The sequence below is a fragment of the Talpa europaea genome (genome assembly GCF_964194135.1).
Source record: "Talpa europaea genome assembly, chromosome: 10".
In the NCBI taxonomy this organism is placed as follows: Eukaryota; Metazoa; Chordata; class Mammalia; order Eulipotyphla; family Talpidae; genus Talpa; species Talpa europaea.
The window spans coordinates 99,192,238-99,218,025 of record NC_140077.1 but is presented as its reverse complement, the minus strand read 5'-3'; the positions used below and the strand labels follow the sequence as shown (position 1 = coordinate 99,218,025).

The 25,788-nt window shown below is 35.0% G+C and overlaps 1 protein-coding gene across 3 annotated transcripts in view; it reads right to left on the bottom strand.

Moving 5' to 3' along the window:
* FSTL5 (follistatin like 5) overlaps positions 1 to 25,788 on the bottom strand; it is a gene marked incomplete at both ends in the record, with an annotated part of 468,907 nt that overhangs the window by 392,625 nt on the left and 50,494 nt on the right. For 2 of the 3 annotated variants that reach the window (XM_084246223.1, XM_084246224.1), the window contains one exon: positions 19,088 to 19,118. In XM_084246223.1, coding sequence (XP_084102349.1) covers positions 19,088 to 19,118 — 31 coding nt within the window. Of the gene's footprint in view, positions 1 to 19,087; positions 19,122 to 25,788 lie in introns of all 3 variants that reach the window. The other variant, XM_084246222.1, reaches the window with a different exon arrangement.

Here is a 25,788-nt window from a genome sequence, read left to right as displayed (position 1 = left end):
CAATAACAGTTACAGTAGGAACTTGCATAATGCAAAAGGCAACAATTACAAAATGCGTCACCCCAAAAAGTACCTCTTGTATTCATATTTCAAGGTTATATGAGTTCTGAATGCCCTCTAAATTACCTATAGACAATATAAGAGAAAATAATAGATGTTGATATATAATTAATAGCATTTAAAAGCATTAACACAGACTTGAAGCTAATAGGTGGCATAAAAATAAAAATAATAAAGCTGCTATAAACAGAAAATAAGGATGACTAATTTTTATTCCTACATCATTTTGTATATACATAAAGATTTCAATATAATTTAGCATTTTGTGTTTCTTCCTATCAGCATTATACAAGTACTCTTGCATCTCATTATCCTTCTTTCTGATCTTCTACAGTTTAGGTATGGCAGTGGCAGACCACAAAATGAAAAGTAGCTTGCCACAGTCTGTGCTCAGTTTTATGTGTAATTTTAAGCAAGTCTCAGTATTTTTTGTTGGCTTTCATTTTTTTTTTAAATAGAACCTATTTCATATTTCAACAATTTTCTTATCTCTCTACCAGTACAGTATATAAACATAAGTGGTAATTTGGGACCATTTCTTTATGCTTTGTTCCTACTTGCAGGTTAATTTCCTTTTTATGGAGTTCAACATTATGAACTTAGGGGTTTAAGAGACAATACTATCTCAAAATAACAAGATTGCATTATGCAATATATCTCAAACACCATTTTTCATTTCTAATTCATTTGTATATCTGTAAGATTATAAATTTATCAAAGCACCCAGAATCATGATGTGTCAATGCTAAAGATCATAGTAAAGTTAAATAGGACATATAGTCCTGCATAGCAATATGACTATCATGCTAAGGAGAAAAATGATGGATGAACATGCCAGAGTTCACCCATTTAAAGTATACAACTTAATGAATTTCAGTGTCTTTACCAGTATTGTACAACCATAACTACAATATAATTTTAGAAAAAAAATTATCACTCTAAAAGGAAACTTCATATTCATTAGCAGTTATTTTTCAACCTTCTGATTTCTGTAGCTGTAATCAACCATTACTATACTGTTTGTATTAATACAGTTTTAATATAGTTAATACAGTATTAATACAGTTTTGGACATTGCCAGTTTTGGACATTTCATATAAATGCAACCATACATTATACAGCCTTTTATGTCTTTGCTTTTTTCACTTATTGTAATGTTTCAAGGTTCATCCACATTGCAGCATGCATGAATTTTTCATTCATTTTTATTACAGAATAATATTCCATGGTGTTCTACCATATTGGTTCATCTGTTCATCATTAGACCAGCATTTGCACTATTTCCAATTTTTTTTGCTATTATGAATGATTCAATGAACATTTGTGCACAAGTCTTTTCTGGACATGTGTTTTTATTTTTGTTGTGTATATACCTAGCTGCTGTGTTGCTGGGCCATATGGTAACTGTGTTTAAGTTAATTAGATTTTGAAGAATGCTATATAGCACAATAAAGCCCAGGAACAACAGAACAGTTTATAGCTGCCCCTAGGAAGGAAGAAGACATCTGCTTCACTCCCTTCCTATGTGGTTATAGTGTGATGGGAAGTACAAATGATGGTGAAAACTGAAGTACAATGAAGTCTAGAAGTTTAGGGACTCAAAGTTAGGGGAACTCTCAGTCAGAGAACTCTCAGCACTGTTGTGTTGAGTCATTGTTCTTTGTAAATATCAAAACATTAAGATTTCCATCCCTAGGCTGTGTTATTGAGTTATATACCAAAAAAATCTCACTTTTGAATTTCTGCAATACACTTCCTACAAATTGTTCTTTACTTTAGAGACTCGCTTTTCCAAAGTAAAACCACAGCAAATAGCTTGACTTATGTTTTAGCAGTGGAAAAAATATTCAAAGTATTTTTACCTAAAAACTTGGAGACCTAACTCTTGCTATGTATCCACTCTTTTTTCGACCCTCTCTTTGAAGTTGTGCTTGTTATTTTACTCTCTTGACTCTCAGATATAGTTTCAGGTGTGCCATTTCCTTGGAGCATGTATCCTTTTCATGAACAGTGTTCACAACTTGCCCTTTTTTTCATTTCATCTCACTCCTCTAAAGACCTTACTAGATCTGTTTTGTGTCATTCCTCTCCAGATTCTTGCTTATACTGTCACAATATTTCTTTCCCTATTTATTATTTAGTATCATTATTATTATTACATTTCCAGTAGATCATAAACCTATAGAGGGCAGGTAATGTATTTCACATGTTTGCATTTTTTTTGGTTTGCCCAGGTGAGTAATTTGCATTTAGGTTGATGCTCAGTACATGTGAAATGACATTGTTACAGACCAGGGAGTAGAGAAGTGTGGAGATGTCGCCCTTACTCTGTTGTCAAAGGATATTAACAGGAATACACTGGCTAGGGTGCATCACATATGGAGATGCAGTGAACTTCCCTAAATCATTTATGGATGTCTCTGGGATGAAACAAACTAAAGTGAGACAAACTCAACTATCATCTTTCAGATTAGCACAAGGAAAATATGATTCATCGTGAGGACCACACTATCCGCAGAAATCTTGATTGATTTTCCAATAGTAAAGAGGCTGAGTTTTAACACGCATTATTTTAACCCTTCTGATCATCAGCATTTGGTTCTCTTTCCTTTACGCAGTCTTAGCTATCTTAGCAAGATACATAAATTCTTGAAATAAAGATGGACTATTAGTGAAAACAGAAAATCACATTTAAAAGTTAAATAACATATACCCAACTTTCAATCAATCATAGCTCAAACATTCTGGTTATTTCTCCAATTAAGGAAATAAGTATAAAAGTATTAAAAGGAAACTGTCCTGAGCAAAAGAATTTTTATTCTACCATGCTAACAAATTTTGGTAGAAAGAATTCCCAGTTGAGAATATTAAAATTTCAGGCCCTCCCCTGGTGGTGCAGCGGTTGAGCACAGGGCTGCGAGGCTGCCCGCAGCCTCTGCAGCGCCGGTTCGTTTCCCAGCCGCCAGCAAGGGTCCCACAAAAAAAAAAAAAAAAAAAGAGAGAGTATTAAAATTTCATATAAAGGTTTATTTACCTTATGGCTTTCAGTTACATTATATGGGAATAAATTTAGAAATATCAAATGCATTTCAGCTGAATATCAAATATCAGTGTTCAATATTATAAATTGCTGGTTTGAAAATTATTTCCCCAGAAACATGTTTTTCACCCTCTTCTTCTGTATATTACATTGATATATTTGAAACTTGAAGTGTTTTTAATTTTATTCCGTAGAAAATAACCTCTCAGAGTGTCTTCACAAGTGTCTAATATAGTTCAAATATTCTTCATGAAAACTTCAATAGTCAGTCTATTCCCCTGAGATTTTAGGAGTGACATTGCTAAACACCAGGGAGTAGAGAAGTATAGAGAAAATTCCCTCTCCTGATTTCCCCTTTCATTGCGGAGAAACTCCCTTGGCATGATACATAGCATCCCTGGTTTATCTCTGTTCTCTAACATCCTTCTCCAGGGAAAAAGACAAATTTTATTTGAGAATGTAAGAGTTGAATATGAAAAGAAAAACATGTGGCTTGTTCTTAGTTTCATTTATTTTTATGATTGCTGTCTAAGTTCCTTTCTGTTTTTTCAAAGCTTGTTCTCTACTCTCCATGACTTAGTTTTAATAGGTTCAGGTGATCCTGGCATATGGTTTTGCTTCAAATGTTAGTAAACACATCTTTTTGTTTGTTTTTGTGGAGGCTTAGATTAGGTTATGTAAATGAATTTTAGCTTGTCAGCAGCTTCAAATAAAAGTGTGATTTTCTTTTCTTCCTTTACTGGTCATTGCAGCTTCTGAAGGATCTGTCCATGGGCAATATTTTAAAGAGATACAAAGGCATGCCAGCAAACATCAGGCCTTAAGCAAAGGTGCACTGATCTGGCAAAGATGCTGGGAATCTGGAATTAAGCAACATAGAAGCTGCATGGAGCTCAGAAACCAAAATGCACTGTGTGCAAGCAGAAAATACCACAGCACTCCAGAAAGCTTCATAGACCTTAGTAAAAGGGTAATGGTGGAGGGGGAGAAGAGAGGAGGCGCATTCTGGCTCTACCTTCTGATGTACCACTTAAATTCACACCCTTAGGGCACGTATGGGGGATTTGTTAGCTCAGTAGCTGCTGCGGTGGCAGCAAAGGCCACTGAGCTTAACTGGAGTTGAGTTCAAATGTATGGCAAAGGGAATCTTACCATCCACCTACATTGCTTCTTTAAAGAGCTGGCCAGTTAATTGTCATTTGCATTGTGCTTTTCATGCTTATCCACAGGGAGTGGCTTTTATAAAGCAAGGCAGCTGGATTCCGTGCATGTTCCATAATACTAAAGAGGTTCTGGCTTGAAATTATTATTGTCAGCCTTAAGTCGGATGTTTCTAATTTCATTTTGCTTTTGGGGCTACAGAGGAAATTGTGGAAGAACTAAGTTTGAATCCACATACTCAAAATTTGAAAAATAATAAAATAATCTGAAGTGATAGTTACTTTAGGTTGTCTATCCTGGAGTCAGTGAATCTCCTGAGCCTTAAGAGAACATGTTTGGGGGCCTCCCTGGTGGTGCAGGCAGTTGAGTGCAGCACTCTGAAGCTGTCTGCAGCCTCTGCAGTGGCGGATTAATCCCTGCTGGCCTCAGAGCAACCCACATGGCGCAGCAGACCTCTCCTGTCTTGCCCGATGCTCCCCTCAGCAGTGTATTTCGGTCATTCTGCCTGTTCTGTTCCCCACTCTGTCTCTGGTGAATCCTTTCATCCTACTGCAAATCTGGCCTGTAATCCCAGTTCTTGTATAAATAAAACAAATCAAAAAGAGTCCACATTCACTGCAACACTGTTACACCAGAAACATAGGACTTAAGGAAAAGTAAAAGGTACTGGGTTCAGTTTTATTCATTACTCCACATCTGCCTACTTGATTTTTCCTGACTGGATGCAGTTCCCTCAGTCTTGGAGATAGATCACAGTTGCCGTTGCTATAGATCTTGGTTACTACCATTCTCTGCTCATCTCTCAATAACCTATCATCCCATTCCACACTCTGCTCACCGAGGGACTGAAAATAGCTCAGGTGCACAGATACATAACCTGAAAGCATAGCAGGGTTAGTGACTATGTGACAAGCTGTGACTAATGGATACAGAGGCTGGTGAATAAATTCAGATAATTGCTCCTTTTCCCCTTGGATTTCCCTTTGGAAATTCAGATATCATATGAAACGGCTTCATGTGATTTCACTACAAGTGCCTGTGATAGGACTGGCTTGTAATATATGAGATGGGCAACTTGGCAGAACACTGCATCTGCAACTTCCACCATTCTCCCATCCTTATTCTTTATTCCATTGTTCCTGGGGATGTATGTATTTTCTTAAACAAAACTTTTAAAAATTTATTTTTAACTGAGGTAATATTAGGACACAATCATTGTCACTTCAGTGTACCCACTGCCAAATCCCCCACAGTCCCTGACAACAGTCCATTGTGCTTCGTCATTACTTTGTTCTAACTACTCCCCAACTTCCTTCCCCCTCCAGATGCTTCAGTTCTATAGTTGATTTTCAATGGTTAGTTTTTATGCTTGTCTTTATCTCTGCTGTTAAGAAAAACTCAGCTAAGATAAGACATTAAGTGATATTTAACATGCTAGATGGTGGGGAAAAACTACATGAATTAAGGCTTACTAAAGTTGCTTTAACTGTATATTTCCAAACTTCAAAAGAAAGTGGTCATATCCCAAAAGCCGTGACTTAAGAAAGGAGAGAGTATTCATAATAGATTACCTTTCTCACAACTGTGATAAGCACTGTGCCATAATTAACCTCTTGATGAGAGTCTTCCTTGGCTTGAAATTACTTTCAAAGTTCAGGGACACAAGTAACTGGTCTCCTACAGTGGTTCATTTCTTCAAATAGCATTGAATTTCTGTTTCAGTCTTTGCCAAACTTAAATCCCAGGTTCTGAAAACATAAGTCTGAGTGGAATAGCTTTATCTATGTTCTAGAAATTAGTTTCTTTACAAAATAAGTTGGATAAGAACACAGACTATGATAATCTCTAGACTCTCCAAAAGAGGGGTACATCAATCAATCTAATTGAGATTCTGTGGAAAACTGAAGCTCAGACAGCAGATACTAAAAGAAGTTGCATTACAACCAGCCTTTGGCATTCCCTGGGGCTCATGCTGAGTAAGATGAGAAATGGGGAAAGTTCTATGTTCTTTGGATTTCAAGGGAATAGATAATTGATTTTTTTGAGTCGTAATTCCTTTGGACTTTAGTGTCTTTGGATTTTAACTTACATGGGGATTTAGTCTTCTGATTAAATTTTTTTAATAGCTTTCCCAGGTTTCAAATAAGAATAAGATTTATAATTGCATTGAGGCATCTCTATCTTCTTGGCATTATTTAGAGTATCTTTATAATGGTATATAACCTCAAGATAGGTCTTTGCATGAAATGTAGTTCACCAACATAATGGGCATAATTTAGGAAATGATAAAAATTTGGAATGGATTTTCAGATATGGAGGGAGTAATTTTAGAGTGTATCAGTGTTTTAATTTTAGAATCTATCTGATACATTTCAGCATTTTTTGAGGACAAAATCTATATTATCAAGGTAATTACCCATGGTTGACATCTATCAATAAGTACGTGGCTCAGATTTGTGACTTCATGAAGTCCCATAATTATCCTGATAAATTGCAAGGAGGTTGCCCACACTGCAGACTGAGTATAGGTTTACTAATTTACTTTAAATTATTTAGAAATAAAGTTTAAAAAAATCAGGATGGAGAAGTGGAAGTTTTCTATACTCTGATCCTCCAGCAATTGTCCCTTCCACTACATCTTCGCAAGTGACCTGTGATTATTCAGGCAGGTTTCTCCTGCTGTGGTTGACATCATAGGGCCTGTGGTGTGCAGACCACATGCCAGATGGCTGTATGCTGTCACCACATAGATTACCTGTCAGCATGTTCTTTCCAGAATGACCAGACTCTTTGCAACATTTCCACCTGACCTTGCTTTTTATTTTTAGGTTAATTTGCTGAAGACAGAGATCTCAAATAAAAGTGAAAATATTCTTCTCTGATAAAGTGAATCTGATAGTTCTGAATTCTTTCAAATCACACTAAAATTATCATAGAAGATATTGTTACTGAAAAGATGACCCATGTTAAGGGGAAGTTGTGTTGCCTGTGCAAAAGAGGCACTGTAGCTCAAAGCACAATTTCCATTGCTATTTTGAAAAGCAGTTTAAAGTATGCTTCTTTTAGTGAACAGAAAATTGCAGTTCAAATTAATAAGGTAACTTTTCTATAGCCACATGTCTGGGGGATGTCAAAGCTAGGATTCAACCCAGCTGGCATAATTTCATCAAATGATATTATTATTTAGTTCTTTTTAATGATTTTTTTTTTGTAGAAGAAAATAAAGCTATTTTTCACAAATTTCAAAAAACACAGGTAAAAATTATGCTTTTCAGTATATATCTAATGCCACTGCTGATAGAACCAAATGATTATTGACTCATCAGACCCCTTATAAGAGGTAATTTAATGTCTTAATTTTATTAGTTCTGTTTTATAGTTGGTATTGAAGTAAATAATCTGTCACTTGAGCAGTAAGTTCTTTATTAGGAGACAATGTTTTAAGTTTTTCTCCCACTTAATTTGTTCAACTTGTTCATATATTTTTTGGTTATGAAGATGAATTTTTCATTTGGATTCTGACATTTAAATAACTAACCTATTTATTCAGCTTTAGTGGCATAGGGCTTTTCCATCTTACAATGGACATATTGTATTTTAAATTGGCTACTATTCCATTGCAAACAATAAACAGATTCTCACATATGACTTTTCCAAAAATAGAAATATTTCACTTTATTACACATGCACAGGAAAATTGTGAGAACAAGCCCATGGAAAAGCAGAAAACTTATTTTAAATTTACCTGCAAGCATCTATTAGCTCTACGATCTTGGGATAGTTTCATGTAAAATTTGCCTGTTTCTCTGATTTTTTTAATGATCTAACAAACTGAAAAAATAAAATAAATAACAGGTGGCACACGCTTGAAGATCAAAAAATATTATCCCTCCATTTAAGCCTCTACCACACACAACAAAACAAATACACAAACAAAATAAATTATATCTGCTACCAATTAATATTGTGATTTTATCAATTATATTATTCACATAATATACATTAGGATATATCATATATATATCATGTGATTAACAATATTGTGCTATGTAGTTTCATTTTATAGTAACATAGTATGTATCTTTATCCAATAATCTTTTTTAAAGGAGAAACTTAAAACACCATGTGTTAAAAATTATGTGATAATATCCTCCCATGGCTGTGGGTAGTAATTTGCATAATGCTGCTGAAGGTTCACCACATAGAAAACCAAGAAAAGTAAAGACAACTTGGAGGTAAGCAAATTGCCCAGTCAATGTGCATTTTCAGTCATCCTATTAAAGAACTGCTGCTACATTTCACCTAGAGATTCAATGTTGATGGAAACCAAATAGGACCAATGGACATGGAATCCTTTCATTTTATGGATTCATAAAAACTGCATCATGAAATTTGCCACAAATCACCTTGATTGTGAATCACTGGCAAGAAGTCTGGGGGCAAGTTTAAAATACACACATTTTTCACATTTTTCTGAATATGAAATTTTTTCTTCTGTAGGATTGGAAGGCTTGGGAAATAATTTAGAGGTAACAGCAGTTTATACTCTCAAGAAAGGATTTGTAACTTCTCATTGTGTTGACTAATTTACCGACTTCTGGCTACTTCTATTTCCATCATCCTCTAGTACCAGTGTCTTACCCTAAATTTCAGACAAGATCTGAGAAAAGGTAGAGTTAGAACAGGAGAGAAGAAAAGATGTGTGTGAACTTATGAAATGTTAGCTAGGTTTTTACAATAACTACCATCTTGTTGTATAGGAGTATTTTATAGGAACTGCAAAATAAGACTCAGAAAGACATAACATTTTTCCTGTTTTGTCAACTACTATATCTCCAGTGCCCAGAATAGTGTTTGGCATGTAGATGTTGCTCAGCACAAAAAAATTGAATAGTTTGAACAAATTGTCATATGAAATTTGATTACATCTGTAATTTCCTACTGTTATGCTTGTAAACTAGATAGGACAAGACATTTTAACATGTGCCTGAACAGCGACTGTGTTTGCGATACTCTATGTGTTTAACACTTTGTACTTCCTTACCTCCTGGCTGCAACTGCCTGCATCAGCCTTGCAGCTAACCTGGTAAACAGATGGCTGATAGTCCCTTGGCTACATATTGTTTTCCATACCACAACCACAGTTGCCCTAGTTCTAGAATGGATTGAGGGAGCTTTTTTTTTTTTTTTGAAGATTTATTTATTTATACAAGAACTGGGGTATAGGCCAGAGGTATGGGAGGGTGAGAGGATTCACCAGAGAGAAAGCAGGGAGCGGAACAGGCAGATGGACTGCAAACACTGCTGAGGGGAGCAGCGGGCGAGACAAAAGAGGTCTACCGCACCACGTGGGTATCTCCCTGGCCAGCCAGGAATTGAACCAGTGCTGTGGAGGCTGCAGACACCTTCACAGAGCTGTGCTCAACCTGCTGCACCACTAGGGAGGCCCTGACAAAAGTTCTTTATAACAAAGTTCTTGTTACAGGCAACTGAATCTGCATTATATAAGTAAAAGAGATGTATTAAAGAGGTAGCAAATAGTTTACAGGGCCAAAGAAAGGGCTATATCCTGAATTCTTAGAATCAACTTCAAAACCTTACTACAAAATGGAATCTAAAAAATTGACTGTATCTGCCATTATAAAAATTAACTATATACCAACTCTATTACCCTAGTCCTGGGTTCAGAAGTACAATGGCTTTGCCAATGGAGAATTTGTGTCACCAGATTTTTGTTTGCTTCACAATAAGAATTTCACAGAAGTTCATGTTTACATCTGATAAGAGAAAACTAAAACCACATCCAGAAGGCTAACTGCGGGGGAATCTGGGAAATGTAGTTTTTCATTTATGAGGTCCTGTGAAAGGTCTGTAAAAAGAAGCATACTAAATGGTATTTGAAATGGCTGTCAAGTGAACCAATACCACAGCATGATTGCAACTTTTGAGAGACAAGAATTTCTATTAACATTTCCAAAAGATTACTGAAGTTTATGCATCAATAATATATTTTATACATAAAAATGTGTGATTTGGGGCCTCCCCTGGTGGCACAGTGGTTGAGCACTGGGCTGCAAAGCTGCCCACAGCCTCTGCAGCACCAGTTTGATCCCCGGCCGCCAGCGAGGGTCCCACACTGCTCAACAGACCTCACCTGTCTGGCCCGCTGCTGTTGGGGAGATTTTATACATGAAGTAACCCAGTGAGGGTCTCCCTGGTGGTGCAGGCGGTTGAGTGCAGCGCTGTGAAGCTGTCCACATTCTCTGCAGTGCTGGTTCAATCCCCACCAGCCTCGGAGCAACCCACATGTGAGCAGACCTCTCCTGCCTCGCCCGCTGCTCCCCTCAGCAGTGTATTTCATCAGTCTGCCTATTCTGTTCCCCACTCTGTCTCTGGTGAATTCTCTCACCCTCACATGCTTCTGACTGTACCCAGTGCTTGTATAAATAAATAAATAAATAAATCTTAAAAAAAAAAAAAGTGTGATTTTGTATATACCAAAATGGCAATGATAATAATATTGGTAAAAAGATTAAAATTTCTTAAGTGGGGGACAAACAATTGAGCTTAACTATGCATAGTCTAAGTCCCATGATAGCCTCTGAAAAGTGTGTGCAGTTCTTGTAATTTAAAAACGTTGAGGGATAATAGCTGTTTCTTGAAAGGTGGGAAGAGAACCTTGGTTAAATATAGTGAGAATACTTAACAAATCAAAGGCAAACAGAAATCAAAGATTAAGTAGAAATTTGGAATTATCACAATGCATATTTGACCATTTTTCACTTACTTTCCATTGTTCAGTGGGTAAGCATTCTCTACATCAACACTTTAAAATTGATAGGAATGTTAATAGTATCACATATTTTTTCCCCTAGTAAAAACATTTATATATTATTAGCTAGGCAACTCAAAGTAAATGCTACCCTTATTATGAGTTAAAACTATACAAATTGGGGCTTCCCTGGTGGGACAGGGTTTAAATCTATGTAAGCACTAAGACTGCTACTCTCCCTCTTTGCTCCCTTCAGCAGTGTATTTCAGTAAATTTGCTTATTCTGCTCCCCATTCTGTCTCTGGTGAATCCTCTCATACCCCCGCACCTCTGGCCTACACCCCAGTTCTTCTATGCAAAAATAAATTTTAATATAAAAAATAAAAAAATAAGAAAAAAAATTAAAAACTATAAAATCTATGCCATATTTATTTCAAAGGGAAATTATTTGGCCTTTATAGAAGTAAAACTCCAAATGAAGTAATCCATCTTAGTTTGACCAAGAAAGATATGTCTACTTTGCCTCATAAAGTCTTTAAGTACATTACAACTGAAAATTGTTTCATTTAAAATTTTGAATCCTTCATAATTCTAACAAAAAAAATTCAAATAATTTACAAAACACTTAAAAAGTACTACCCTGAAGTTTAACTTAAGATGTTGGGTAAGAAGGAAGAAATACATATTCCAAAATCCAAGTAAATATAGCTTCTTTAACAAAGTAAAAATTTCGTGTTTAAAATGCCTGGGAGATAAAACAAACACCAAAAACTGATAGACTGTATTATTTTTCATTGGCAGAATAAATAGGGACTTTTGCCCAAATGTAATGTTCAAATAAGCATTTCAAGAAATGTTATTTCGGGCCTCCCTGGTGGTGTAAGAGGTTAAGCACCTACTATGAAGCAATCCGCAGCCTCTGCAGCACGAGTTCAGTCCCCGGCTGGCTAGGGAGAAACCCACATGGCAAAGCAGACCTCTCCTGTCTCGCCCGCTGCTCCCCTCAGCAGTGTATTTCAGTCAGTCTGCCTGTTCTGTTCCCTGCTCTGTCTGTGGTGAATCCTCTCACCGCCCCCCCCACACCTCTGGCCTGTACCCCAGCTCTTCTATGAATAAATAAATTAAAAAAAATGATGTTCTTTCACTAAAGCTAAAAAATGCAAGTAGGTGAAATTATTTCTTTGAACTAAATAAACAAAGCCATCAAGCACATTTTGCTAATATTGCTTAATATTTCTTGAAACATTACATTCAACTACTTCAGGAGGCAGTTTGTGGAATATTTAAAAATATTACTTCATGGAACCATTTAACTCTGTTGAAAGTGTAGAATAAAGATATATGTATGGTTGAAGGGAGACTCCATGTTGAAATGTTAGTATGCATATAAAGAAATATTAAATTAGGCATAGAAAAGGCCACCTGAATGTCTGAACAATATTCATTTGATATTTCATTCTGCATTTGTATCAATTATGCATTAGAAAAAATAATTAAATCCAGTTATTCCAGTTTGTTTTACCAACATCATCAAACCAGCTATGTGTTGACTTCTTTTAGAGAGCACTGCCTCCTGGTGGGCAAAACGAGTTGCAGAATTAATCTCCCTGAAGCCAAAACAAATGGCTTATTGCAGGACATGATTTATTGGTATCCTTTGAAAACTAGAGAATGAACGCAAAATAATGGGAAAGATGATGTGTTTGACATAATATAAATTGAGTCCATCTTGGGGTAAAAAACATTATCAGATGCTTTTTGAAACCTCTTCTGGTTGATGATAACAGCATCATTAGATAGAGGGAGACATCTGTATTCCTGTTGATTGTGGCAGAAGGATGCACCAACAATCATCTAAAATTGTATCAAGTTACTTAGATAATTTTTTTAAGAATAAAGGGTGAATATTGCCTTAATTCAAGAAAAAAATCATTACTTACTTGAAATCTGTATTATTTGAAAGTTATTTAGTGAGGCATTTGAAGCCATAATTTAGGTTATTTATAGTGAATAAAGTTCCATTAGCTTATTATTTCTTTCATGTAGTTATACATTAGAACTGAAATTGTTATGTATTTTGAATTCTCAAAGTAGCAATTACTATCTTATGTATATAATGGCTTCTAGAATTTGCTTCTATGTTTTATCATTTTATTTCAACAACTGATATTACTACAACATCACTCATATAAAGAGAAATAATTTTTATAGTAAAAAATGATAAAGGGAACAGATAACAGCTAATGATATCAGAAAAGTATGGCAATATGTTTATAATAATTGGGAATTATATTTTAATTCATTTGTTACTCAACAATCAATGAATTTTTATATTGTTAAATGCGAAGTGAAGTGGTTTGAAATATTTGCATTTCTATATTAGTAATTAGAGTCACCAGTCAATCACACATTATTCAGTTGTGCATAAATGACACTGATATTTTGCTGCAAAGTAATCAATACTCACTAATGAGACTACATTCTGCCCCATTTAATTTTGAAAGTGTGTTTTATTTTTTTTTTTAACATTTATTTATTTATTTACACGAGCACTGGGTACTGTCAGAGGCACGGGAGGGTGAGAGAATTCACCAGAGCCAGAGCAGGGAACAGAACAGGCAGACCGACGAAATACACTGCTGAGGGGAGCAGAGGATGGCAGGAGAGGTCTGCGCGCCACGTGGGACCCTTGCCGGTGGTTGGGGATTGAACCCACGCTGCAGAGGTTGCGGGCAGCTTTGCAACCCAGCGCTCAACCGCTGCGCCACCGGGAAGGCCCTTGAAAGTGTGTTTTAATAAATCAGGGAGTGAAAACAGATTATTGAGATATAATGCAATTGGTATGGTACACTTTTTTTCTGTGAGTTTATTGAGCATTATTGTTTGCTAAAAAAACAAAAACAAATAAACCTATCAATACTTTTGTTGACATTTTCTAGAGTTGAGTTTTCTCCTTTCTATGTACATCTCCACAGAGCTCTTGGGAGACCATTTTCAATGAGCAGTAATATTTTGAAAAAAAAAAAAAAACAACTTTGTTTGTCTTGTCTCAACAGTGGGATCAAAATATTCTATAAAATCACAGTGTAAACAGATCTGCTGTCACTCAGGCTTTGTTATGGAGCACTGGCAGAGCAGATTTAGCATTAATCTTAAGGGGCCTAGGATTTTCAGAATGGCAAGTAAGCACTGGCTTTGACTTCAGGTCACTAGCTGCATTTGTCCCTAAAAAAATTAGTCCACTTCTTTGTTGAAGCTTTGAAACATTGCTTTAGTCTATCTAGTTATGGAAAATGGTATGATTCCTTAAAAAAAAAGAAAGAAAATGTTAATGCCATATGGACCAGCAATACCACTGCCATATATTCACCCAGAGTTAAAAAAACAACGTGAAAAGATTCATATATCACAATGTTCATAGTAGCACATTTTCAATAAGACATGGAATCAACCTAAATGCCCATCAGCAGACCATAAGATAAAGAAATTGTGGGAAACAGACTCAATGGAATACTCCTCAGTTATTAAAAACATTTAAACTGTTCCTTTTGGGAGAAGATGGATGAAATCTAAGGTGATTTTGCTACATAAAATATGACAGAAAAGAAAAACAATAGCCACATGCATGTGGAACTTAGCCAACTGTTTGGTGGAAGATGTCAGACTTCAACTAATCCAGGCTTTCTAGATGCCTTCTTTACCTCCTCACTAAGCTTAATCATTTCCAGCCTTTGATTTAAAAGAGATATAATTATTCCTTTAAGCTGAACATCTAGAAGACACCCTAGGTCAATAATTGGCCTAATTTTAATATTGTTGTGCTTCAGAAAATAGGGGCACTGAAGGGAGGAAGAGAAACAGGGGTATCAAACAGCTAGTGGAGCAGGCAAAAGACCTACTTTGTAAATTTTGTTCACCTTCTTTTATGGGCATTGCTCATGGCACCCCCATAAAATTACAAGAGTCACATCACTGATCACAGATCAACATATCAGACAGAATAACAGAAATTTGAAGTCGTGTGAGAATGACCAAACCGTGACTTAGAGTCATGACGAGATCACATGCTGTTGAAAAATGCTGCTGGTAGACTTGTTTGAACAATATTGCAAAAAAATGTTGGCACGAGGTAAATATTTGCAAGTATGACATTACAGAAATTACCATGTAAATAAGAAAATTCATATGTATCAAATACCTGAAAATGTAAAAATCATTACTAATAATGGTACGTAAAAAGTATCCATGGTATAATTAGTGACATCAAATGTGACATATTTTAGATAGAACAAAAATAATATGATATGAATTATTTAATGTGAGATGATATCTCAGAATGGTGGCATGTGTGTGCTAATCTTACCTTGTGATTTGGATTTGAGAATTAAAATGACATATTATGTGCAGAAAACCTCATCATGGTGTGTGACATCTGTTAGACATTTAACAAAGATGGGTATTAGCAATATAATATGTAAGCTATTCCCATTAGGGAAATAACTCTAGACCTCAGTATTTCCCAACTGCAGAATTTTAACAAAAGTATATCAATGAAAGGGAAAAGTACTTTACTTTTATCACTTCTGAATGGTAAAATGTAAGCCTGTCTACTTGAAAAGAGAAAAGGAAAATTGCGTGATAAAAGTAAATACACTTGGTGAATGGACATCCACGCACATTTTTTTATTGCCAGAGTGAGGAAGCTAGAACATAACCATGTGCAAACTTTTCACAAAAGCATTACCCTTCTAATTGCCATTAATATTTTAACTATTTTGAAATTTCAAAACTCAACTAAGTTCATAGAATTTTTTTATTTTATTTTATAGAGGGATGTTTTATTTGTTTATTTTATGTTTGTTTGTTTTGTTTATACATGCACTGGGTACAGTCAGAAGTGCGGGAGGGGGAGAGAATTCACCAGAGCCAGAGCGGGGAGCAGAGCAGGCAGAAGGACCGAAGTACATTGCTGAGGGGAGCAGCGGGCAGCAGGAGAGGTCTGCGCACCATGTGGGACCCTCCTCTGGTGGCCGGGGAGCAGCCAGGGATCGAACCGGGGCCGCAGAGGCCGCGGGCAGCTTCGCAACCCAGCACTCAACCGCTGCGCCACCGGGGAGGCCCAAGTTTATAAAATTTTAAGTTATTTGCAAGGCAAGGATTATTTACAATAAATTTTCCTTCAAAACTTACTGTTTCATCACTGAATCTGTAGAAAAATATTCATAAATATAAATGAATAAGCCAACAACAGATTAAAATACTCCACTGAGAATACTGACAAATGTTAATTGATTTACTGTGCATATTATATAAGTAATATACTCAAAGGGAAATATTTCCCATAATATTTATAAAATTTTCAATGGATTTGAAAATTTGACATTACATATCTGTAATGTCACTGAACAACAGTGTCAAATAACAGTTAAATTCCAAATAGTTGATTCTTCTCTCAAACCTTTAGGATTGTTTTCATTTCCCTGCTATGATCCCTCCATGCAACTTAAAGGAAGGATTCCTTAAACAATTGTAAACCTCCAATCATGTATTATAACTCATTTAACAATAGGCAATCTGGATATGGAAATAAATTGAGACTACAATAGCATTATAATTATTGAACCAAATTTAATTTGTCAGTAGAATTAGATAAATATACAAACTTAGAAAACATAAAAATGAAGATTTTATGGTATTTCAAAAGAATATTGGAATAAAAGCAAATGTAAGTGTCAAATACAATTAGAAAGAAAATTGTAAATTCCAGACATTTATATATGCATATAAATACACACACACACATATGCACACACACAAAGTGAAGTTGTCCAATTTTTATTGGCATGCTCTGTGCATTAATGTAATTTTCAGGTCACTGGCATTATGAGGTTAGGTTTGTTGTTATCGCAGAAACAGGCATAGGATACAGAAAATTAGAAGATAATACATTCACTGCATACATTCCTAGTAATATCATGAACATGTTCTGACAAGTGAGATCACCAATTAGTCAGGAATTTCATTGTATTATGAGCTAAGAATTGGTAACTAACGACCAGTGAGGATATAGTTTACACTTCACTAATTAAATTAATTACCAAGAAATATCTGTATTTAGAATTTTTAGGATCTACCATAAGGTAAATTATTGTTTTTATGGCATAGAATTTTTTCTCTTAATTGTGACATTTAAAAACACTTTTACATGGCAGCTCAGAATGTCCAGTAATATGACACACTTCAAGATGACTCCCAAAAATCGTCAAGAATGGGCCTCCCCTGGTGGCGCAGCAGTTGAGCGCTGGGCTGCAAGGCTGCCTGCAGCCTCTGCAGTGCTGGTTCATTCCCCAGCCACAGACAAGGGTCACACACACACACACACACACACACACAAAAGCAAAAATAGTCAAGAAAATGTTGTGTTGTCTAAGCAGAATTAGGTGACAAGTAGTGATGTTACCATATATCTCTGATTTAGTTACACTTCAGTAGTCTAGAAGTCATAATGTGAGTGTTCTGAACCATGTGTCAGTTAATAACAGTGAAAGGTATGACAAGCATAATCTTGAAAATTTTACGACTTTTATAAAAGAAAACATGTTCCTAGACAGTGGTTGGAAAACATAACTTCTACTACTTCAGATGATATGATTTATGTACCCCAAGACAATGAAACTTCAGGAAGAAAGCTATACTTACCTTATTTTAACTATAACAGAATTATAAATATGATTTAAATCACCCTAAAACATCAGGACCCTTCATGAGAAGGTAGATGTATATTCGGTATGTTTAAAAGGCATATATCATTTGTATGCACATGGTATAGCACATCTTGGAATAGAAATTCCCTTTTGCAACACAAAGGTGTAAAACTTTGAACTAGTATGAGTGTTTTGAGGATAAATAAGTATAATAATTTCCCATATAAAATAACAAGCCATACTTTAGTTTGCTGAGAAAGAACACAAATAGTTTTAGAATTCCTTGAAGGGCAGTCTTACAAAATTCATTTGAATAAAATACATCTTGCAAAATAAAAAGAGTATGTGATTTCATATTCTTCAGTAATATTAATACACAGAGATGACAAAACATGGGAAAATACTGTATAAGTCAGTAGGTTGCAGGGAAAAATGCAGAGATTATACTTGGAATCATTAATCTAGAAAATATCAAAAGTCTGATTGTCTTTCTACCATGTCAGGAGAACATTCAAACTAGCAACTTCTCTCTAAATTATTTTTTAAAAAATATTACTGTGAAAACAAACAAACATCTTCCTATTCAAAAATGATGGAAGGAAACTGAACAATTCTGGTTCACTCCCTAGTCAAGCTTGAGACTGGGACAACTTTGGGAAGAATAGGTGGGTAAGGACACCCCAGGTTGAAAAGAAGAAGGATCAAGACTTCAATAGTGACATGGGAGGTAATATCAGAAAAAATCTGTGCAGATCATACTGTGATGGTTATGATCAACAGAAGAAGGTAATAGAAACATTTCTTGAAAGATTATTGTCAACTTAGAATAATTTCTTATCTCAACGTGTAGTCTTCAAAAATTAAGACTGTTTCTTAGAGAAGAGTCTCCCAATGAATGACAAGAGTTGATTATATAACACTAAAGGCTATCAGCACATTTTAATATATAAAACAATATATTCTTGCTTTTGCATAGAAAATAACAGTGACTCAATAATTCTCCATGAAATGCATTTTGAAAAATGCCATCTTCTAAATCATAAACATGACAGAATACCCAACCTTTATGGATAATGCTTAGTGGAGGAATTGCAGGAGAACAATCCAGGCCGATAAAGAGAAAACCGCATTGATGCTTCCCAAGGCACAAGTGAAGAAAGGAAATCTCAATAATGAATCCCCTCAAGTCTTGGAGCATTTCTGGAGGAATCACAATGGCTTTACAATTACAATCAAGATCTTGAATTCTCATCATTTTCTCATTTTAACATTGTTTTCAAAGAAACGACACATAGTTTGCTCTTTTTATATGAATTTATGAAACTATAATATTAAACAGTCATTTCTTACCTTTGATTCTTGAACTTTCTTGACTTTTTTCCTGCTGGAATTAAAACAGAAATAGGTCAAGATTTGTAAGGATGTGATCAACACTCATCTAAAGCATCACTATAACTAAGTGCTTGTAAAATTGTTTTGTTACACATATACTCAGGAGACATTATAACACCAATCTCACCTTAAAAATATATATAGCAAATCTTTCATTAGACTTGTAATCAATCTTAGTGGACATATATTTCTCTAAGAGACCAATACATTATATCAATATGTGTTTATAAATGCATGGTTAATGCATAATAAATAAATGTCTCTCAGGTGCCTTAGCCATTACACTTAACTTCAACAGTTACTGAATGCTGTCTTGAGAATCTTCTTTCAACATCTGTACATTAATCATAAATTGTTGGTAAGAGAAAATGTTTAAGGGCAAACAGTTAAGAATTCACTAAAAAAGCACGAAAAAAAAAAACATTTCGACTGTGTTTTCTTCAATTTAACTTAGAAGTGGTCCCTGTCTCATTCTCTGAGGCTAAAGTTGACAATAATTCTATTATTTATTTAAAGACTGCTTTAGTTAGACCTATCTTTCGATTTGACATCTTCTTTATTAGTTACCTGGCAACCCTGAAAGAATTAGCTTGCTTTCAATTTTTAAGTACAGACTGTACAATCTATAACTTCTCAATTAATATTGAAGCACAGTTTATATGAAAGTTTCAGATTCTCACACTAAAAATAAATTTGAAATGTGCTTCTGATAGTGATATACATATGCAGAACTATATGAATGCCAATAAATTTTGATTACATAGTAAAAAATAGGAAGAACTTATTTTATATAAACATAATTCAGAGTTAAATTTTTAAAATAAAAATGAATGCTGATATTTTAAAAATTATTTTTAAAAATAATATTTATTCAACAATTTGATGATATGATTTATTATATTGTAAGATTATATTCTTTTTTTTAAGATTTATTTATTTATACAAGCACTGGGTACAGTCAGAAGCATGGGAGGGTGAGAGAATTCACCAGAGCCAGAGGGGAGAGCAGAGCAGGCAGACTGACGAAGTACACTGCTGAGGGGAGCAGCAGGCAGCAGGAGAGGTCTGCGCGCCCTAAGATTATATTCTTAACTCATCCAGCGCCTGTGTTTGAATTCTATACTCTCCTTTGTTAACTGGTTTTCTAGTTATGATTTCTTATTAGAGAATCTTTTGTCCACATAAACTAAAATTAAAATATAGGGCCTCCCTGGTGGCACAAGGAGTTAAGCACCGCACTATGAAGTAATCCTCAGCCTCTGCAGCATGAGTTTGATCCCTGGCCCACCAGGGAGCAACCCACATGGCGGTTGCCCACTGTTCCCCTCAGCAGTGTACCTAGGTCAGTCTGCCTGTTCTGATCCCCTCAGTCTCTGGTGAATCCTCTCCCCCCGCATCTCTGGCCTGTACCCCAGCTCTTGTTTGCATAAATAAATAAATCTTTAAAAAAATAAATAAAATAGGCCCTCCCCTGGTGGCGCAGTGGCTGGGTGCTGGGTTGCAAAGCTGCCCACAGCCTCTGCAGCGCCGGTTCAATTCCTGGCCACCGGCAAGTGTCCCACATGGCACACAGACCTCTCCTGCCCCACCTACTGCTCCCCTCAGCAGTATACTTTGGTCAGTCTGCCTGTTCTGTTCCCCGCTCTGGCTCTGGTGAATTCTCTCACCCTCCCGCGCTTCTGACTGTACCCAGTGCTTGTATAAATAAATAAATAAATATTTAAAAAGTAATAATAAATAAATAAATAAAATATAGGTTACATGTTTTGACATATATTATTTTATAATTACAGACTAAACAGACTTATACTTCCTAAAGAAACATTTCCACATTTATCTAGCCAATAATTCTTTCAAAATATTATTTTTTATGTGCCAGACACTGTTCCAAATAAGATGAAAGTGATAAAGCAGAAAAAAATCCTTATAAAACGTATTGCATAAATGACAATAAGTTATATTTCAGAGTGACTGCAATTTTATCCTATGTCTACAAGGATAAATTAAATTTTGAATACAATTCATATCTTTCTTCCATATACCTCGCACATTTGGTGATACTGTATAGTCTTCAGTCTATAAGGGTCATCCTTTCCTAAAGACTCTCAAAATTATATCTCTGGCCAGTCCTCATCATTGACCTTCAAACTCCTATATTCAACTGTATTTTTGACATATCTACTTGGATATCTAATCACAACCTACTTGCGATGACCAAAATGAACTTCTGAGCTTCCCTAACTTCATCTTTCTTCTTTAGTTGATTCCCTCATCTACTCTTCGTATGCTCAGACCCTTAAAGTCATTATTGTCTACTATATCTTTTACGAGATAAAGAACATGCTATTTTTTAATTTGTTTTTTTTTTTAACCCCTTGGCTTTCAATTTAGTTTGAATACCTATGAGGATGCAGTGTAAACAGATAGCTAAAATATCTGGAAATCATGGAAGATATCTCAACAGGAGATTAACATTTAGAAATCACCAACTTATGTATAAATCATCAGCACTTACTCTGGAAAATATATGAGAATACAGTTGAATGATCACATTGTATTAGTTTTAGCTATACAACATAAAGATTTGATATTTATACACACTGCTAAATGATCACCACAATATGTCTGGCTACCATTTATCACCATATATAGCGTTAAACTTTTTTTGTGTGTGTGGGACCCTCCCCGGCGGCCGGGGAATGAACCAGCGCTGCTGCAGAGGCTGAGGGCGTCCAACCGCTGTGCCCCTAGGGGAGGCCCACAGCTTTAAACTTTTTAATTATGATATAAGCTTTTAACATTTATCAATTTCATATGTGCCACTGAGTATTATTAACAATATTTACTATGCTGTATATTATCTCCCCATGTTTTATTTAGTCTATAACTGGGAGTTATACATTTGATCATGTCCTATTTTGTCCTGCCCCTAAACCTCCTTCTTCTCTGGTAACCATGACCACAGCATAAAATCAATAAATACAGAGAATATATTGATGGTTAATTTTAACAATTTAATGTATGCATTATAGATACTATTCCACTGTGAAAAATATCCAGCATAAATTTGAAAGTATTTAAAAGGCATGCCTATTTAGTTTTTGAAATATTATTTATGATATTTTCCTACAAAAGGGGAATAACATTTTCTAAATTCAATGAAAAAATAATACATATCCTAAAGTTTTATCCATTTATATCAATTTTTAAAGAAATCTGAAATATATTGGAATATATTAATCTTTTTTATACTCATGTTACCAATTTAATAGGGAATAGACATAATAAACTATTCACTCATTGAGTACAAGTTTGTTTTGCATATGCGCTGTCATTACTGCATTACAAGATAGAGATTAACTCTGGAAAACATACAGTTCTGATTTTAAAAGTTTGCGAACTACTCAGAGAGACACATAGCTATCAGTTATAAAACAATGATAAAAAAATTATGAACTGATGTGGAAACAGGTATGGGGGAGCAAGTGTATATGCTGAGGATGGGGGAAGGGGAAGTTCATAGTGAAAGTGTTTGAGCTAAGAATTAAAGCATGGTAGGGACCTCCCTGGTGTTGCAAGGGATTAAGTCGCAACACTATGAAGCTATGGACAGCCACTGCAGCACAAGTTCGATCCCTGGCCAGGGAGGTGAACCACATGGCGCAGCAGACCTCTTCTGCCTTGCCCGCTGCTCCCCTCAGCAGTGTGTTTCAGTAAATCTGCTTGTTCTGCTCCCACTCTGTCTGGCAAATCCTCTCACCCCTCCCCCACACCTCTGGCCTGTACCCCAGTTATTGTATGCATAAATAAATTTTTAAAAAAAGAATTAAAGCATGGCAAAATAATTTGCTTGAGGAAAAGAGCATTAAGCTGTGCAAAGACACAGAATTATAAAATATGTAATCCTTTGGGAGGAACTGTGAATAATTAAGAATAGCTCAACTACATACTTATTTAGGGATGAGGGTTATATAAAAATAGATTCAAGAACATTCTCTTTAACAAAAGAAAATATATGCCCAGTTAACTATTATAGCTGAAGTTATTTGGTAAAGAGCCATATAAATGAAATAAACATAACAATTATTATAACAGTTTTCACAGTGTGTTTTTGGAGTGTGAAAAATAATGATGATTTTTCTAACACCAATCACTAAAGGATTTAGAATAGAAATATAAATCACTAATTAATTAATGACTGACATGAAAATTAGTGTTTATATGATATAAAATGCAGATATTCATATTAGAATTATTTCCATTTTATGCTTATCATTCAATGTATTTGGATCGTAATTTATTATCTGTAAATGAACTACATATAATTTTTATAGGAATCTAATGATTTGATTTTTAAATTTCCAGTGGTCTGGAGTATAGTATGCTTTTTTCTAGCAATATATATTTTACCGAGACTACCAATAAATAATATTCATTATTGAGAATATATTGCATACAAAAAATAATCTATACCTATAATGTAAAAGATATATTTATAGCCAGTCATCTCAGGTGAACCTAAAATAATATAAGGTACAGGCAACCATGGGCTTGATGGTGAAGATAAGCACAACAGAAGTCAATAGCACGGAGTCTAAGCAGAAACACGCTCAATCCCAGTGCCAGAAAACAGGCCATTGCTTATAAGTGTCTATGAAAAGAATGCTGAGTCTTGGATAATAAAAACAATAAGAACAAACCACATAGTTTTTCTTACTATGTGAAAAGCAAATTTTAAGTCCTGTACACACACACACACACACACACACATAATTTATATATACATATGCACACACATATAAAGGACATATATATAAGGATATATATATATATGTCTAAGTCATATATATGTGACTTAGTCACACACACACACACACACACACACATATCTCCTTATATATATATGACTTAGATTCTGGAATCCTTCTGTTGTCCTTTATTCTCTGTGAGAGAATGATACAACCACAATGAGAATCAGTGGGATTCTCTTTTTCTGCTTTTATCTAGGGTAGTAAAAATTCCAATAAGAGGTTCCTTTTTGGTCTCAAAACTGCTCTGGACTGAGGGGTGGAGTATGCATGTAAAATGTTTCCTCTACTTTTCTGTACATTCATCCTGATTTTTTTTTTAGCACAACAGAGCTTCTTCTGATTCTTTGTTGCAATCCAGAATTTTCCATAAGCTAATTTTGCTAATTTATAATTGTTTATTTGAGTGTATAGTAAAATAAAATGTAAATAAAATGGTGGGAAGATTAAAGATTTCTTAGCTAATGCAGTTGGCTGATAAGAAGTGGTTGGAGATCAGATGGAGAGAAATTTTTGGAGATTTGCTCTTGACTTACATCTATCCAGCTCCAAATGCCTAAAACATGATCTTTCTATTGGCACTGAAACACATGTCTGTAGCAAAATCTCAAAATCCACTGTCAACAGGATAATTTCAGAGCAACCCAAACAGCCAGCCGTTGTGAATTGACTATCATATATTCATGTTCATGTATCCCTCTACCTACTCTATTTCAAAATATAAAGATTTATTGATTAAAATATAAGGATATTATTCCCCTCACAATGTCATTTATTTTAAAGAGTTAGGAGCTATTAGGCATTTATAGAAAGTGGAAAATCAAAGATGGGTCTCTTGGTACCTAGGGATTTTGACCCTCTGGCATCCATCTTCTTTCTCTCTTTTATGAATCAAATCAGGATTAACAGAGTGCAGTGTTGACTACCCCCTCTAATTTTAATAGTCGGTCTTCCTAATGGAACATGTTCTTGCAGATCAAACAAATAGATGCATCAAGAGTATAATCATATGAAATAAAATGCAAAATGGATAATATAAAGCTGTCATTAATATATAGTCACTTAATAATAGATTTAACACTAAATATATAAATTAAGTAGATTAAAATAATTAATCAATGGAGAGGCAGATAAACAACTAATTAGCAAATGATGGCTTTCCACAACCTCTCAGAAACTGAAAAATCAAGAAAAACTTGATGAGCTATGTGTTCTGAGAAGAATCAATTCAAGCTATTAAACTCTCCTTCTATCCCTTAGAAGGAAATAGCATTGTTTTAAAGCCCATATAATTACAAAAATTGATAATGTATTAGACCTTAAAGGCAGCCTTATAAAATTCAACTGGAAAATTATAAATGTAACTTATCAGATATTATTCAATAGTATCAGACTAATATCAAAGGACATTGAAATTATCACCTTATAACCAGAATCTATATAATAAATTATTAAATAATTGTTTGATTAAAAAGGAAATCATGAAGTAATTATGAAATATTTAAAATGAGTCCAAGGAAAGCATTGCATAAAAAAGTATATAGACTCTAGAAAAACAAAATTTGAGAGAAATTTATAGTTTTAATTATCAGGAAGCAGAAAAGGTTCTAAAATATACATTACATATTCAACATAAGAGGTTAAAAGATAGTATCAGCATCAACAATAAGAAGCAGGGACCTCCTTGGTGGCGCAGGGGTTAAAGACATCCATTGCTATCAAGCTACTGCCAGCCACTGCATCATGATTTCAACCCTGGCCAGGGAGCTAACCCACATGGCACAGCAGATCTCTCCTGTCTCGCCAACTGCTCCCCTCAGCACTGAATTTCTGTATATCTACCTGTTCTGC